The 17,343-nt window shown below is 39.2% G+C and overlaps 1 protein-coding gene across 1 annotated transcript in view; it reads left to right on the top strand.

The window, feature by feature from the left end:
- The window catches only part of prtga (protogenin homolog a (Gallus gallus)), a 32,241-nt gene extending 17,546 nt beyond the window's left edge, over positions 1-14,695 (top strand). The window contains exons 10-19 of the mRNA XM_077518302.1: positions 593-781; positions 9,413-9,508; positions 9,585-9,771; positions 9,848-9,975; positions 10,125-10,295; positions 12,530-12,709; positions 12,922-13,045; positions 13,122-13,248; positions 13,877-13,990; positions 14,187-14,695. Of these exons, the coding sequence (XP_077374428.1) occupies positions 593-781; positions 9,413-9,508; positions 9,585-9,771; positions 9,848-9,975; positions 10,125-10,295; positions 12,530-12,709; positions 12,922-13,045; positions 13,122-13,248; positions 13,877-13,990; positions 14,187-14,570 (1,700 nt within the window). The 3' untranslated portion in view covers positions 14,571-14,695. The remainder of the gene's footprint in view (positions 1-592; positions 782-9,412; positions 9,509-9,584; positions 9,772-9,847; positions 9,976-10,124; positions 10,296-12,529; positions 12,710-12,921; positions 13,046-13,121; positions 13,249-13,876; positions 13,991-14,186) is intronic.
- The last annotated feature ends 2,648 nt before the right edge of the window (positions 14,696-17,343 follow it).

The following is a 17,343-nucleotide window of genomic DNA, read 5'->3' on the forward strand; positions in this document are numbered from 1 at the left end:
GTTAAACCATCAAATACGTGTAGTTTATCTGTTTAAATTATGTTCTACACTGGTGGCGAAGACACCACTGCATTTAAAGCAACGCTGAATTCCTCCGCTCTGCTTAGTGAGGTTTGCCAATAATCTTGTTAAGGCATTGCGTTAGTTACTCGGTGACCTTTGCCCTGCGCTGTCAGTAACACTGGAAGGGTTTCAGTCATGGGCCATAAAAGGGAGCCACTCAGGCCTCCGGGTGGGAAAGAGTAGATGGCCATTTAGAAACTTTGAGGTGCTAGGAGAGAGAGTAGGGGGCAGTTGTGGGATTCTATTTGCTGTGTGTCTTCTGTTGAAATTCAGGTGTCGTCATTCCTAAAATAAGAGTGTGTGAAATCGCTCCCTCTGTCGTCAGAGAGGTCGGGCTTGCTGTGTATTGTGGAGCAGCTGGGAAACATCAAATGAGTTTCGCTTTTCAAAGACGACTCCTCTGACTAGAAACAGCTTCCTTCCAAGAAAATTTTATATTATGCTTTGACAGCATGGAAAAACATTAGAGAATTTACCTGATAGCGTAAAAGTACATACACCTGAAGCCTTTTTGTTTTCCCCCTTACAGTTCCTCTTTCTCCTGAGCTTCATTTGGAGACTTTGAACTGCACCACAATTTTGGTGCGCTGGCAGCTGGCACAGAGAAATTCGGCCAGCGTGCAAGGCTACAAGCTCTTTTACCACGAGGAGAGCCAGCCTGAGAGCGCCCCGCTTCAGCTTCGTGCCTCGGATCACTCATATACCATTGGAGGCCTTGGTGAGTTATATTGTCGGATGTGTTCGATGATTTGATTATTCATTCAGCAAATTTCATCATGTCAGACACTTGAACTGTCTCAGAAGTGTCACTTTGTGGGACCTGTGCAGTACTTTGTCGCCTCAAGATAGTTTGGATATTTATTATTTTGCAAAAAATTGATAATGTAATTCTTCGGTGGAGAGGGAGCCACAAAGGTAAATTGCGTAGCTACTGATTCATTTCCACCTACTACACTGCACATCCTTTTATTGATTGGATACACCTGCAAAGAGAGATCTAATAGCTGTATCAAAACGTTCAACCTTTACAAACAATACTCAGCGTCAACAGACACTGTCAATCAATCTAACAACAAGAACTGCACTTGATCGTTCTGAGAGTTATAGAGAATTTGGTGACTATAAGGCCGTCAAAATTACCATTTGAGGCCAAATAAATAACAAAAATCTGTCTGGAGCTGCAAAACATTTGAACAATGTGATGAACGAAACAGTGTGTTAGTGTAATGTACTGAGGGCCCAGGAGCTAATTAGAGCTGCATCCTAACAGGAAATATGCAGCATCCAATACTTTGAGATTCATTTTCTTCTACCTTTTGTCTTCCATTTGGATTTTTTGTGTGTGTGTGTGTGTGTGTGTGTAATTTTTTAGAATTTTTATTGTTTAACTTTTCTGCCATTCTGTCAAATTATTTCCACATTTTTGTCAGTTTTATGAACATATTATGGTCATTTTCTGCCTCTCTTGCTTTTTTTTTGGGACATTTTATGGTGGCTATTTTTTAACATTTGTTTCTGCCTTTTTGCGTCAATTTTTTGACATTTTGGGCAATTTTGTGGACATTTTATGGTAATTTTCAGGATTTCTTCTTTTGTTTTCGGACGTTTTATAGTTACTGTTTGAACATTATCTTTTGTGATTTTTTATTTATTTATTTATTTTTTTAAAGAATTTTCTGACTTTCTTGGCAATTATTCCAATGACATTTTATGATAATTTTCTGCCTTTCTTGTTTTGTTTTTGTATATTTTATGGTTACTTTTTAATAATTTTTTTTATGTGACTTGTTTGAAATAAATTATCCGATTTTTTTGGGGAGAAATTTTATGTACGTTATATTTGTATGGTAATTTCATGTTCACTTTTTAGATCTGTTTGGTTTTTTTGGTAAACCTTTTACATCTACCTTTCGTCTCTCTTTTTCTGACAACTTACAAATTTGGACTCTGACGTTGTTTTTTTTCCCACAATATTTATTTATTTATTTTTTAATCTAAATCATTAATTTATTCAAAAAATATTTCATCTAGAAATTATAAATATGTAAATATGCAAAAAAGTATATATTAATTTCTATATGGCTGAAGTTTTGTGCGTAAAGCAGAGGTTCATTAACTCTTTGACCGGCAAAAACATTTAATGACGATCAGTAAAATCACGACGTATGCCGCCATAAACGTTAAATGACGTCAACTAAGTTTTTTATTTCATTTTTTTTCTCAGCGCTACGTCTAAGTGCAGCGCTGCCTGGTCAATGAGTTGTGGAATCAAAAACACTCTATGGCCAGCAGATGGAAGCATTGTATCTCTTTTTGTAAACGATCAAAGCCTTTGTCATATCAAAGTTTTTTTTTTCTAACGTGTGGCAGTAAAAGTGTAGAACAGAAGAGGACCACATCCCACTTCCATGACCTCCGTGCCGGACTGTGTGTGTGTATGTCTTTTCAGCAGCTGCTGGATAGTGTTGGGAGCACACCACAGCTCCTTTGGCCCTTGAGGTCACTCACATTCATTCTGGCTTTCTTTTTTTTGTTGTTTGGGAGAGGAGTCTCACGCAATGCAGTGGACAACTGACCATCTGTGGCCGCAGGGGGTCAACCAGGTGGCCAACAGCTGACTTGTAAATCAGGCCGTGTGATGCTTCTATAGCATCCAAAAAAAAGAGACGAGGACGCACTAAATAACCTACGGTGCAAAACCGTGCTGCTTTGGAGATTTCATTTTGATCTTTTGTTTTATTCCTGCTACTTGTTTTACTGCTCGTATTTGTCTACTTATGTAAGAAAACTAAAAATTGAGCTGTCATTTTTACTTCACTTCTGCTTTCATTATATGACATATTTTCACTTAATATTAGGCAGCTCTTTGAACATTCACAGTGTGGAAAGAACACTGATAATCATTAAGCCACTCTGTGAACTTAAATTGACATCAAACCAAAGTTTGCGCTGAATAAGGATTCCTTTGCCAAAGGAGCGTCTTGGTGGTGTTTTGAAGAGTTGGGACGGCCTTTCATGGAGGCAGATTTACTGTGTGTTTTATGGCCGCTGTGAGCAGCGTTGCTGACATCAAAGCCTCTCATTGTGTTTGGCTTTCAGAGTCACAAAGCTGGTTTATTGGCCGAGGCTTGAAAGCAACGCAACCCCTCACCGGCCGAGCTGTAGGCCCAACAATCACTGTGTTTACATGCACTAAAGAAAAGCCAACTATTGCATTAAATCCGTTGAAAGAAGACTTTCCAAATGCACCCCAATGTGACCATGTTCTACATTTTAAAAGTTCATTTACACAACCAGACTCCATTGATCAATTGCAAGTGCCAAGTTTATGCATAACCACAATCCAAACGGGCATATTTAAACATAAAATCTTTTTTTCCCCGTTCATGTTACAATTAATCTATATCTTGTTAGTCCATGACAATTTAAATGTAACACCAGTAAACAATCATGTAATTGTCTTCCAATTTACATCTTGTTACCATAATAATGACACTAGTAGTACAGAGATGGGTAGGCTAGCCACAAATTATGCTTGAGTACTGTTGCTTTAGAATAATGTGGCTTTGTCAAAAAGTCAAACTTAGTCCTCCAAATAATTACTTGCGTAAGAATGGAATTAGTCAGTGAAAATCCTACTTAAGTACTGATAGGCAAATCAACTTGCAAATTCAGATACTACCCAACAATATCACTTCAAATATTATCTTTATGAAATTATATAGACAAATTCTTTGTCTAAAATTTAATCACTGCTTGCCTGACTACATTTGATTGGTCAAATGGAATCAAGCATCTCTAGTCTAGTAGTTCCAAGTCATGTGGCACAAGGTGGACACCAAGACAAACCAAAACAGGTAGCTCACACAAGAAATAATAGATTAAAAAAATAAGAAGGAAAGTAGCGAGCAGAATATATCGCATTGTGGTGGAGTACGGTTTATTCTGAACAAGTTACATTGCTGCATGTTATTATCTGCTTCTGCCATAGTAAAAAATGTAAGTGTGCGAAGAAGGCCATCAACAAGATGGACCATACGTATCTGTTTAATCAAACATTATTTACAGATGAAAGTGACACCATTACACTACATCATTAACATGTAATCGATGAATATGTTTAAAAAAATGGCCGGTATAACGGAGTTCTAAAATAAAAGAAAGCAAGACACCAGAATTGATTTAACCCACTTTTATCATCCTAATCTTCAAGTTAGAAAATGGGTGGATGGTAACATATTGTGCTCAAACATTACAGGATCATACAGTATGTTCTATTATTGTTTCACTTTATTTTTTTAATATCATGTGTTTCTTTTTGGAAAATACAGCATCTGGCGTATTAAGGAAGCAACACAAACTGAAACTGTGCCAGTGAAAGTCCTGCTGGGTTGCAAGGACTTTGATTAACATCTTTAAGATAACCTTTATTAGTGCCACAATGGGGAAATTTACCAGCTTGTTTTCATGGTGGTTTGTGTTCAATTGTGATAGCATTGCTTCGAGGCATGCTTTCTTCATGTTTCGATACTTTAAACGCCCTCTGAGGACGTTTAAAGGGATCCTCCGGGTCTCTTTTTGCGGCCCAGCCATCTGAGATTTTAGATGCCTTCAGTTTTCATGATTGAGCTTCCTTTCATACAAAATTTTGACTCTCACGCATCATTTTCTCCCCATGAGGGTTTTTCCCGGTTTAGTGAGATTTTTTTCTCTGTGAGTAGGAGAGTTTTTTTTGTTTTTGTTTTTTTTTTTAGTGCGAGATTTTTATTTATTTATTTTTTTGTTATTATATTTTTTAGGGGGCAAGATTTTTTTGTTGTGCATGATAGTTTTTTGGTGCACATGAGAGGTTTTCGGGTGAGTTTGATTTGTGTCAGAATTTTTTGGTATATGTGAGAGGGGTGTGAAGAGAGGGTTTTGTGAGTGTTAGAGTTTTTGGTAAGTATGAGAATTGTTCTTGTGAGAAGGTTTTTTGGTGAGTGGCATTTTTGGGTGAGTTTGGGAAGTTTTCTCAATGTGTGCAAATGTTTTTTGTTGGAGGGTGTGTTTTTGAGTTTTTTTGTTTGGTGAGGCATTTTTTTTTTAAAGTGAGAGTTTTTAAGTATGCGTGTGAAAGAGATTTTTTGATGTGATTTTTTTGCAGATGAGAGATTTTTTTTGTGAGTCTAATTTTTGTGTGAGAGGTTGGTTCGTGTGAGAGTTTTTGGTTTATGTGAGAAGGCTGTGTATGAGAGGGATTTTTTTTGTGAATGTGAGAGTTGTGAGTTTTGTTTTGTTTTTTTGGCGAGGATGGCTTTTTAGGGTACTTTGACAAGTTTTTTTGTTGGAGGCTGTTTCCATTGGGCTTTTTTGTGACCTTGGGCGTTTTTGTTGAATGTGAGAGTTTTTAAGTATATGAGTGAGAGAGCTTTTTCATCCATCCATCCATCTATCCATGATTTTTTTTTTTTTTTAGTGCAGATGAGAGGTTTTTGGGTGAGTATGAGATTTTTTTTTTTTTTTTTTTGGGTGAGTGTTAGTTTTTGTGTGAGCGTTTGGTTAGTGTGGCTTTTTAGGTACGTTTGGGAGATTTTTTTAGATGTGTGAAAAAGTTTTTTTGTTAGAGGTTGTGTGCCTCAGATTTTTTTTTTCAATGAGCTTGAGTGTTTTTATTGAATGTGAGTTTTTTTAGTTAGGTGTTTGAAAGAGTTTTTTTATGTTGTGATTTTTTTGTGGCGCTTTTTAGGCTTCTCCGCTTATTGTGGTTGAAACGCAAGCAGATATGCAATAAGTCCTTCTGGCTAACAATTGCTGTATGTTCATTTCCCTGATCACCAGAAAATCGTAATCATTTAAATATTCTTCTACTGTAAATGGCATTTCCAATACATCTATTCAGCCATCCTTCTGTTGTCAATAACATTATTGATTTGGGAAGGCTCAGCTGTGACCAAAGCGGATGCTGCTGATTCAGCTCCATGTGTACGGCTGCACGAGGGCGTGCTCGAAGTTGTCTGCTAAAGTAGAGTATGACAAACCCAAATGATTGAAAGCGCACCGGGAGGGACAGGAATGTGTTCCAAAGGTTCCGCTCGGGTGTAAAAGGTGTGACCTTTTCCTCCTGTGTGTGCGGACTGTGTCCTTTGCCTGGCCCGTGAGAAAGAGCTCAAATAACTCAAAGCTTGTGGCACCAGGCAGCGAGTGTGTACACGACTGTATATTTATGTCTCACAACATATCATCAATTCGTTCCATCGTTACCTTTCGATGATGCAATATGTATGATGCGCGTTATTCTGCCGCTTGCTTTAGGGGTCATTTTGCACTGGCGTTTGTGTTTGTTTTGTGTGTGTGAGGGTGAGAGTCAGAGGGTACAGGATGATAGATGCTGGGGTGAGGACTCGTGGGGAGTTGACATTTACGGCCCCTGTTCAGGGCAGGCTTGCTTACGGCCTGGGGGGCCTTTCGCAGGGCAGAACAAAACCTCAGAGGCCAATGGGAACTGCATTTTGGCAGTTAAAAAAAAAAAAAAAAAAAAAGGAGAAAAGAGAAAAGCATGACCACTAATGGCCCAAATATGCCCTTTAATACACTCACCGTGATTTATGGAAGTCGAGCCGTGAGAAATTTTAGACCGGTGAGAGGACAGGAAAATTCTTTACTCGAGGAATGTTTACGGACTGGGGAATGCAGTATTCTGGGAATACAATTTACTGTAATCTAGGCATATGAATAATTCAATCATATTGGGTTGAGTAGTCAATGAATCAATTATGTAAAGAGTTGTAATTGGGAACTTTTATGAGTGTGTGTTGGTTTATTCCTGTTGAGCCACAGTGAAATATTACTTTCATGATACTGTATAAGTAACACTCTATTTTTTAAGTTACAAATGTAAAAATACCAATTATTCTCAAAGGTTGGATTTTTACATTTCCAAACATTTCAGTGTCTTTGATGCTAACAATAAAAATAGATAAAAACAAAAAAACAAAAAACAAAAACATTTAGGTGAAATAAAAATAAATAAATCATAAATAAAATAAATAAATAAATAAATAAATAAATAAAAATAGCTTTTGTGTGCTAGTAATACTTTAATTAAGCTGTGGATATTTGTATTTATATATTATATTTTCAGATGCATATGTTCTTTATCCTATGCAAAGAGCGACAAATCTTAGTGCCGCTTACTGAGTCTCAGTTGTAAAACTCTTCGTGTCTGCATGACTGTATTATACTGCCCCCGGTGGCCAAGTCGCACACACCAGGATGTGCAACGAATTAATTATGATGCACAAGCTGTTTTCATTCTTTTAATTGTGTCATTTTAGTTCATACAATATTACACATTACTATTTTGTGCCTTAAACACACGTTTTGTTTTGTTTTGTTTTTTTCGTTTTGTTTTTGTTTTGTTTTGTTTTTGTCAGGATGCTGAAATGACATTCATTTCAATGGGCAGTGATTTGACTTTTACATTAACGGTGTGTAAACCACTAAAAACTGTCCCAGCACCTATTTTTTGGAAGTTTGGCTGTACTAAAACATAACAGCAGTCTGTATTGATAATGAGCCACACTTCATTCATCATTTTTGATCAATTTAATTTGACTCTCAGTAGTTTTACCCGTTTTTCCACTTACTTCCTGTGCTTGACCCTTCCCCCCTTCCAAAAGAGCCCTATATCCCCTCCTTTTGCAGGATTTAGCTTGCCCGGATTCTGTGTCAAAGGTCACAGCCCAGATGTCACAGCTTACGCCCCCTATCCACCCCGCAAACCCTCCACCCACCCTGTCACAGATCCTATGTGGCATAATTACGCTTGGTCCTTTGTATTGAGATGCACGTTATGCTTCTCTTCGAGGTGGAAACAGAGACGTCCAAGTTACGTGTTCAGTCAGGTGCGTGAGCTTGGCATCAAAATGCAAAACCAGCTTGTAACTTAATGCAAACTATAATGGCAAATTTAGGGGAACTAATAAGAATCCCTGTGAGGTTCTTCTCATATTCCACACCCGTGACCTGCGTTTTCCAAAGTTTTATCTCAGGCTGACCCCCTGACCTTGGTCTGGGTCAACTCTTCAGGCCTGTGTAGGGGGTGGACGCAGAGCCACTCCTCCCCCTCCTGAAACATCTCCACCCACGTGTACACAACTTCTTCTCTGCTGATTCTGCTCATGTTAAACATTATATATTGTGATATAGTTCTCCTGAAACACTCTCAAAATATTACTCTTTTTTTTCTAAATGACCACAAAAAGAGCTACAAAAGTAATTTTCTGTGATTAATTACATTTACATTTTGTACTGTATAAGTGAAGTATTGTGATGCCCTGAGAAATGTGCAACCAGACTTAGGATTTTTTTTTTGCTTTGATTTGCAAGGTTTAGACTGGCTCTATGTACAGTATACGACATCTGTTTGTCTTTATTATACTGCCCCCGTGTGGCCAAGGCATGCACAGCAGAAGGAGCAGGACAAAGTCCATTGAATTGAAGTGAAAAGTGAGGAAAGATCTGTTTAATTTCTTTACATTGTATTTAATATTGTCATTTCTGTATGATTTAGAAAGAACAATATTGCAGAGGTTCTTATTGAAAACACTTTACAAACATTTTTGGGTTATTTTTTGGAGGCTAGAAAAGATGAATGGCATTTCCATTTGTTTCAGTGGTGAAATGCGTTTTGAGATCCAATTGTTTTGAGTTACGAGCATGGTCACAAAATGAAATGCATCTCAATTTATCTCAATACGTCTTCTTATATTGTATTATGTGCATCATATTGGACTGTTTTGATCTTTTGGCAAAATATGTAACCTTAGTATGATGCACATTATTAAATTAATAATACCTCTGGTAAAACATTACAATACAACTGTTGTGACTAAATGCACTTGTATATTATGTAGTATCCGAAGAGTGTAAATTCACATAGAAAGGGACACTTATGAAGTGAAATGAAAATGTTGAAAATGTAAAAAAAAAAAAGAAAGTATTTGGGACAATTGCATTGAATTGAATTTGGTCACATGACCAGGCAGGGTCTTTAAGGTCACTGTGGCCCACAACTGCTGTTGACCGCCACCAATGTCCTGTTTCCCAGGGGATTTTGTTGGTCCAGTCCCCACCCTTTAACCCCCCAGTTGTGTCTGTGAATAGAAGTGTCTGCTGACCACTGAGCAGCAGAGCCTGACCTGGCCAGCAGAAAGAACCGCCTCTTTTTTTTATTTTTATTTTTATTTTTATTTTTTATTTTTTTTCACTCTAAAGACGGGTGTCAGGGTGATGGAAAGTCTTGCAGCGAGCGCATCTGTCCTGCTCTTTGATTTTGACATGATGTCATCTCTGTGTGTTTTGAATGTAGACCCAAGGAAAAAGTACCATGTGAAGCTTCTGGCTTACAACTTTATTGGCGATGGCTACCAAGCAGACCAGACCATCAGCACCCCCGGATGTGTCTGTGAGTTTGCAAATCAAAACACTTGTGATGAATAGTTTTTACTAGTGATTGACCAATATGGATTTGCATTTCTCAGCCGTTCGGGATCGCCTGGTGCCGCCTCCGCCGCCTCCTCACAACGTGTACGCAAAGACCAACAGTTCGTCAGCCATCTTTCTTCACTGGGGCCGACCAGCTTTCACCTCCAGCCAGGCCGTCAACTACACGGTCCGCTGCAACCCCGTCGGCTTGCAGAACGCCTCCCTGGTGCTCTACCTGCAGACGTAAGAGCTTGTGAGGAGCCCTGTGATCATGTATGTATCAGGCTTACGTTTTTTAAATGTCGTATCTTTTATTCAGGGATGAGCAAAGCCTCTTAGTGCGGAATCTGCAACCTAACACCAAGTATGAATTTGCCATCCGGCTTCATATTGACCAGCTCTCCAGCCCATGGAGCCCTGTGGTCTACCAAAGCACTTTCCCTGAGGGTGAGTCACTTTTCATCACTGATATTGAATCATATTGAATCTTCAGGCTTGCAATGTCAATTAGATGCACTTTTTTTCCACTCTTCAGAGCTTATCGGGATCCGCTGTAAATAGTAAGACTGACTTGACTTGTCTCCCATCTGTAACAGCACCCACGCTGCCTCCCGCCAGCATCAAGGTGACCCTGATCGAGCAGGACACCGCCCTGGTGTCATGGAAGCCCCCGGAGGAAGCCAACCTTTCTGTTACACACTACACAATCCTGTATGCCTCCAGAAATGAGTGGCTCACTGGGGAATGGCAAGTGGTGCAAAGAGAAGGTAAGTATGTGTGAGAAGAGAGAGAAAACAGCCACGCACGCAGGCAGACACGTACACGAACAGAAATCCATTCACAAAGCTTTGCTCCAGTCCCGGACAAATGGTCCATCGGAAATCAGTAGCTCATTTCATCTTCACTGACATTTTCTTTTCTCTCCCTTGTGGTCGTGACAGCTGAAATTTGCTGCATTTGTCATACTGATGTGATTACTTTGCGTGTGGCCTTATTTACACACAAGCCTTTGAGCCATATGGACAAGCAAGTAATGGAACTCCATGTCAGTTTGAAAACATAAAATTCATGATGATTGAATGTACACTGATTGATCACTAAATTAAAAGAGATCCACCATGAACGCTCCATCCAAAATCCTATCGTTGCAGTGACAATAAATTGTTTTGATTGACAGTCAGATAGCTACTATTTATTTTTTTATTTTTTTTATATTTTTGGAATGGTTAGAATTTGCTGTTATTCCCTTCCAAGCATAATAAATTTGTACTTTAGAAAACCTTACAGTAATTGTATAAATAGAATATAAAGAGTTAACAGTTTTCGCCACATTTTGCCACTTCTTCTGGTGAGTGCACCTTGGCCACCAGGGGGCAATATAATACAGTCAGACAGCACATAAAACACAAAGAAGAAAGTCAGCAATACAATAAAAGTGTTGACCTTGTTATGTAGCTAAATAGAGTAACCATTAAGTTACTAGAGTCAACAACATGTACATCTACATGTCTGGAAAATGCATTCTGCTTGCGTCGATTGCTGAACAACTTTATTTTCACATTAGAAGAGATAGCATACAGAAAAACAAATGTGTTGTGTAATTGTGATCTCCAGGTAATTTAAACGACAAGGATCAAGTTGGCAGGTGTTGCGGTTATTGATCCATGGGGGTGTTTGTAGGAACATATGGCCCCAGCAAGCACAGAAAGACATATTACACTCACCTAGGGCTGCTCGATTATAGAATAAATAATAATCAGGATTATTTTGGCAATAATTGAAATCACGATTATTCAAACGTTTATTTATTTTTTGGTACAAAACAAAACATGGTTAAGCATTTAAAAATATTAAGACCAATTTAAAAAAAAAAAGAGCTCCTTTTGGACCAAACTAAATGTATAATCCTATATATTTATAATAATGTACAGTATATTTATTTATTGATTTATTTATGTTGACAAAAACTTGAAGTTGAAATGCAGCATGTGCACTGTGCAGTAGTATGATTTTTTTTTTTTACATCCAAAACAAGAAAACATCCATCCACCCATCCATTTCCTTGACCGCATATTCCACACAAGGGTCACGGGGGAGCTGGAGCCTATCTCAACTGGCTTTGGGCAGTAGGCAGGATACACCCTGAACTGGTTGCCAGCCAATCGCAGGGCACACAGACGAACAACCATCCAAGAAAATATTTAAATGTAAAAAACTAAAAATATTAAGACAAATACAATTCTTTGAAACACTATAAGTATGCAAGTTCCTTTTGGATGAAACAATCCTTCCATCCATCCATTTTCTTAACCGCTTGCTCCACACAAGGGTCGCGGGTGGATGAAACTAAATTTATCAAATTAGTTATTTTAAAATTTGAAAAAAGTGCAAATGTATACATTTAAAGAACTCAAAAATTAGTATCAATAATATATATATATATTTACAGTTATGTTGATTTTGTAATTGTGGAGTGTAATAACTGGAGATGTAATTGAATTTTGATTAATTGCACAGCCCCAAACTCATCTATTAATGTTGGCAAATGTGTCAAAAGTGAAGTTGTTTACAAAGCCCCTTCAACCTCTCTATCCTCAGTCCAAACAGCTCTTTTCAGTTTGGAAACTGCCTGGGGAAGTAACAACGATTGTTTTAATTTTATGCGAGATGGGTGGTGGGCTTTTCGACTATACTGCCAGCAGTACACATCTGCTGGAAAATGTCTGTGTAAATCTTTGGGGCAAAGATTTCAACCTATTTTTGTAGTCAAATTATCCAACTTTGTTGACTGTTTTGCCCAGTCCCAAGTTATTATTTCTCGTTCTGTCACTGCACTCTGTTACCACAGGGTGGCGCCAGACCATAGACAATTACAACATTTTTAAATTACGTGTTAAAATAATTGTTTTTTTTCTCCCCTTCTTCAACAACTTTGCATGTAAACATTGTGATGAAAACAAAACAACAAAAGAGCAATGTGTTGATTCTGTGTGGCTGACAGGGAGCATCACCATGGCACTGCTGGAGAACTTGAAGCCCGGCCAGTTCTACCTGGTGAAAGTGTCGGCGTCCAACAACATGGGTGACGGGCCCTTCTCTCACATGGTGGAGCTGACAGTGCGAGCAGATCCCTCCTTTGGTCACGACCCTCGGCTCTCGCGGGGCTCCACACCCTCCAATGGTCAGAGATGTCTTCATTTCATTTCATGTTGACTGTTTTTCAACCTCAAGGCGTGTTCAGTTTCACTAGCCGTAAGCATAGGCTGTCATTTAATTACGTTTTTAAGAGTTCAACCAACAAAAATCCCCTGCATCACTGGAATCCCATCACATGAATACAGCTGGCATAGAGCCCAGTGGATTCATCTGACCTCCTCATCTTGGTTTCTTCAGTCTTTTCCAATGGCTTCTACCACCTGAACCAAACGTCGATGACAGGCATCACTGTGGGGGTCTCCATCGCACTTGTGTGCATCATCATCTGTGCTTTCATCATCATGTGCAGAGGCAAACACAGGTACAGTATACTTGTTGTTTGTCACGTCCACGGTGACAATTCAGTCCATCTCATGTTACTTGTCAATCCCATGTAGGAAACCATCAGCTGTTAAACTGAGCCCGTCCGCCGCCGCTGTAGGACGCCTCGGCTCTGAGGGCCTGGCTGAGAACGCTGACGTGAGCATAGCCGTGATGAGCCAGGATCATTTCATCGATAGCAAGGTGCTTAACTCATTCACTCGCAGCCATTTTCACTGAAGCAACCCCTATTTGCTCCTGGATTTTGACTTGATTTTGCAAGGCCTACAGAATATTCTGTTCTATTGCTATAAAAGCATGGAACATACCAAAAGAAAGATTAGAGTCTCCTCTTTCATCAGGACAAAAAAAGTATATTTGTATCTGTTTCCGTTTTGCAGCAATTAGCAATAGAATATAGCTAAGTTTCATCATTATTCCCACATCTGTTTAAAACTGGAGACAACAGCTTGTTGCAAATGGCCCTGGCTGATCTCTTATACTCTGCTACCACCTGCTGGCCATTTTTTGCAATAACTACGATTGCTTTAAATGACTTCTTCATGTCAGAAGCTGTATCAAAGCGTTCTGAATGCTCTAGCATAAAAAAATGTATAATTACGTGTTTGGGAGTGAAGAACAAATTATTAAAAAACGTTTTTGGGTTTGAATGAATGACATTATTTGAAAAGGGTGATGATATTCAAGTCGCCAGGTATTTTAATTACTGTATGTAAATTTGCACTTACATGCTTTTGGTTGCAGTCTACGTGACATCCCCCGACTGAATCTTTCCATAGCACGCTTATGTTTATTTTGTCTGCAATCTCAGGGTGGAACAAATCTCATCATCAATTCACTTGGTCCAGTTCAGCCAACTGCTGAGAAGAAGAGCAAATGGTTTCCCTTCAGTAGCCATGGAAACAAGAGTGTTAAAGATATAAAAGTAAGTAAATAATCAAAATCAAGTCTTTGTTTGTCCTTTTCTTCTTCACTGAATTATTTTAAATCAGTCATAATGAAGAATTATTGAGCACTGCTTGTGGTCACCCTTGCAGCCCACACATGGGAAACAAAAGCTTAAGAATCACTACTGTAGATTTTTCTTTTTTTTCTAACTAGACATGCTCTCTAAATTGTAGAAAACAAGATGCGTGGCCGCCTCCTACCAGCCGGGCTCCACCGTGCTGACCTACAAAGAGGAACTGTCGCCCCTCGCGGCGGAGCAGCTGGGGCGTCCCGGAGATTCGGAAGGCTCCTCCAGCAGCGACGGCAGCCACGCCACCACCGACTCGGGTCGCTTCTCGCATGACGAGACGGAGACGACCGACCCGTCGTCTGGCACGAGCAGCCGCCAGCCGTCCGTGTCGGCGGAGGATGACGGCGGTGGCGAGGAAGTGGAAGAAGCGTGTCGTCGAGTTCGTCGCGCTCAGACGGATTTGAGGTTGGTGGAGTCGGTTGAGGAGCTCCGCTGTCATCAGGAAGTCCAAAGCAGGCCTTTGCTCTCAGTGTGTGAAGTTGTGTGAGCGTGTTATGTGTGTGTATATATGGAAAGCCAATTGAGCACTCTAAAAAACAGGTGGGTAAAAAACAACCCAAAAAGGTACCTATACACTACTTGGGTCGATTTGACCCAATTTCTAGCTTGGTTGAAAACAATAATAATTTGATTTGGGTCAAAAGGGGTCAGTCTGGCCCAACTTTCTGAGTTGTTTGGGTTAAAACAACAACAACCCAATTGGGGTCAAAAAGGAACTGACCTGCTATACTCGGGTCACTTTGACCGAACTTTCTGGGTTGTTTTAATCCCAGACACAAGTTAGCGGGTCGCTCCAGTTTTGATCCAGATAGTTTGGGTTAAAACAACCCAGAATGGTGGGTCAAATTGACCCAAAAAGTGGGTCAGTCTCATTTTGACCCAATTTGGGTTATTAGTTGGATCAAAAATAACCCAAATTGGGTCAAAAAGCGACTTACCCAACTTCTTGGGTTATATTAATTGGGTTGTTTTGTACAGAAATGACCCCAAAAATTAGGTTATTTGGAGAGTTATTCATTTGAACCAACTTTATGGGCTAAATGAATAGCTCAATGACAGTTAACTGAATTGGGTTATTCATGCAACTGTCATTGGGGTATTCATTTAACCCATAAAGTTAAATGAATTGGGTTATTCATTTAGCTGTTATATTGGGTTATTCATTAAACTCTTATATTGGGTTATTCATTAAACCCATAAAGTTAAATGAATTGGGTTATTCATTTAACTGTTCTATTGGGTTATTCATTAAACCCAAATAAATTAAATGAATTGTGTTATTCATTTAACTCCTAACTCAAAACAACCCAGTTTTTGGGTTAATCTTGTATAAAGCAACCCAATTAATTTAAATGAATAACCCAAAATGTTGGGTCAGTCCCTTTTTGACTCACTGTTTTTAGACTGCGTGTGTGCGTTTTGTGTGTGTGTGCACGTATACCTTTTCCTGCTCGATTTTTACCATTTTATGTTTGTTTTGATTTATTTTATTTGTTTTAATATTCTCTTCATTTGTTTTGTATGTCATTTGAAAAAAGAAATCTCACCCACCATGAATGTTGAAAAAAAATCTTTATTTAAGAGAGTTTATCACTGGAGTGAAAGGGACGTCCTTTTCGCTGATGATCTACCTCGGTTTTGGCTTGCGAGCCAAAACCTCCGCTGTATATTTAATAACTACTGCGTTTTGCGACTTTACATAACCTGTGATACTTACTGATGATTTTATTTTGTATTTTTTGCTGATTGTCATCCCATTTCATCTTCTTTTTCCTTTTCTTCTTGACTGGAATGTAAGGGCGGTGCCGCTTCCATTCCCTTCTAGCGCCGGATGCAGAACATACGTTTGTCTGCTCGGATGCTGCCGAGGTCATGAGCCAGTATTACCAAACGTTTTCTCATCCATTATTGACTAATGGCGTGGAAGCGTGTCATGTTTATTATTGTTTGTTTGTGTTGATATCAATGCGCAGCTGCCCTTGCTGTTCCTGTTTGATACTACCTCCCGTTGATTTGATTCTTTGTCGGCTTTCTTAAACTCAGGGAACAAAAAAAAAAAAAAAAAATCATGTCGTGTTACATGGTGAACTGACAGGGTATCTTCTCAGTACTAAGTAAGCTGTATGTGTAATTGCCTAATAGATTTACTGTGAATGTATCTCTGTGCCAGTAGCGGAGACCTCCCACACAGGACCCGAACGCTTAAAACGGGATTTTTTATATTTGTTGTATTTTTTTTATTTTTTATTTTTGTATTTTATTTTTTTTATTGTTTTCTACTTCTACCTCCTGCTTGTGCCAGTGGGCACACAGCAAGTGTATGGCCAGCCATCTTGAGCATTTACTCCACTTACTTGATATTTACTTGTGCTAGTACACCAGGTTCTCCTCACTCATAAGACATTTCAGCACACTTGAAGTATCAGTCGACATCTGTTCGCTAGTTGTCAAGTAGTACCATTTTATGATGACACTAGTAGCTCTAGTTGCATGCAGTTGTCCTACTAGTGTGCCAAAGTTGTTCTCGTAGTTTGCAGAAATGTCACACAGTCGTGAATAGGGTTGCCAACTTTCTCATCCCGAAATAAGGGGCAGGTGCATGGCACGGTGTCATGGTGGTGTGAACATGATATGTGAAATCAGTGTATATTCTGATTAGATTCAAAATGCACAGTTTGTACATTCCCTTTAATCCTAACTGCAGGCCATCATTGTGTAACCTCATACAAAACCTCAAAGAAACCACAATTTTCCTCTTTACCTAAAAAAAAACAGGTGCAAAAAAAAAAAAAATGGAATGCAAAAGAGGAGCGTGACTCACCAAATTTACTTTTTCCATGAATACTTTTCTTTCTTACAGGTTTATCCATTTACTCTTCCTGACCGACCGGACAACACTACACATTATTTTTTTAAGCCACTTGTGCAGTATAAACCGCTACAACAAATGCATGTGACGATGCCTGATGCCTGTGATTGGCTGACAGGTGCCGTGCTTCGTGACATTGCCGTTTTAGCTGATCCAGGACTTGTAGAGTGCGGTTTGCTGTGTTAAGCGCTGACTGCGAAACTTACCAGCAAGCTAAATTCTCGCAGTATTTGTTCATAAATAGTACGAGAATACATCTTGTATTGCTCCCGTTGATACGTTCGCAGCCGACGTATTAAGATCGCCGTTTAGCGTGTAGGCGACATGAAGCTGTGATGAAACCAGGAAGTGCCTCTCTCTCTCTCTCAAGATCTCCACATAACCTCACACC

This window comes from Festucalex cinctus, chromosome 4, assembly GCF_051991245.1.
Source record: "Festucalex cinctus isolate MCC-2025b chromosome 4, RoL_Fcin_1.0, whole genome shotgun sequence".
Taxonomy (NCBI): Eukaryota; Metazoa; Chordata; class Actinopteri; order Syngnathiformes; family Syngnathidae; genus Festucalex; species Festucalex cinctus.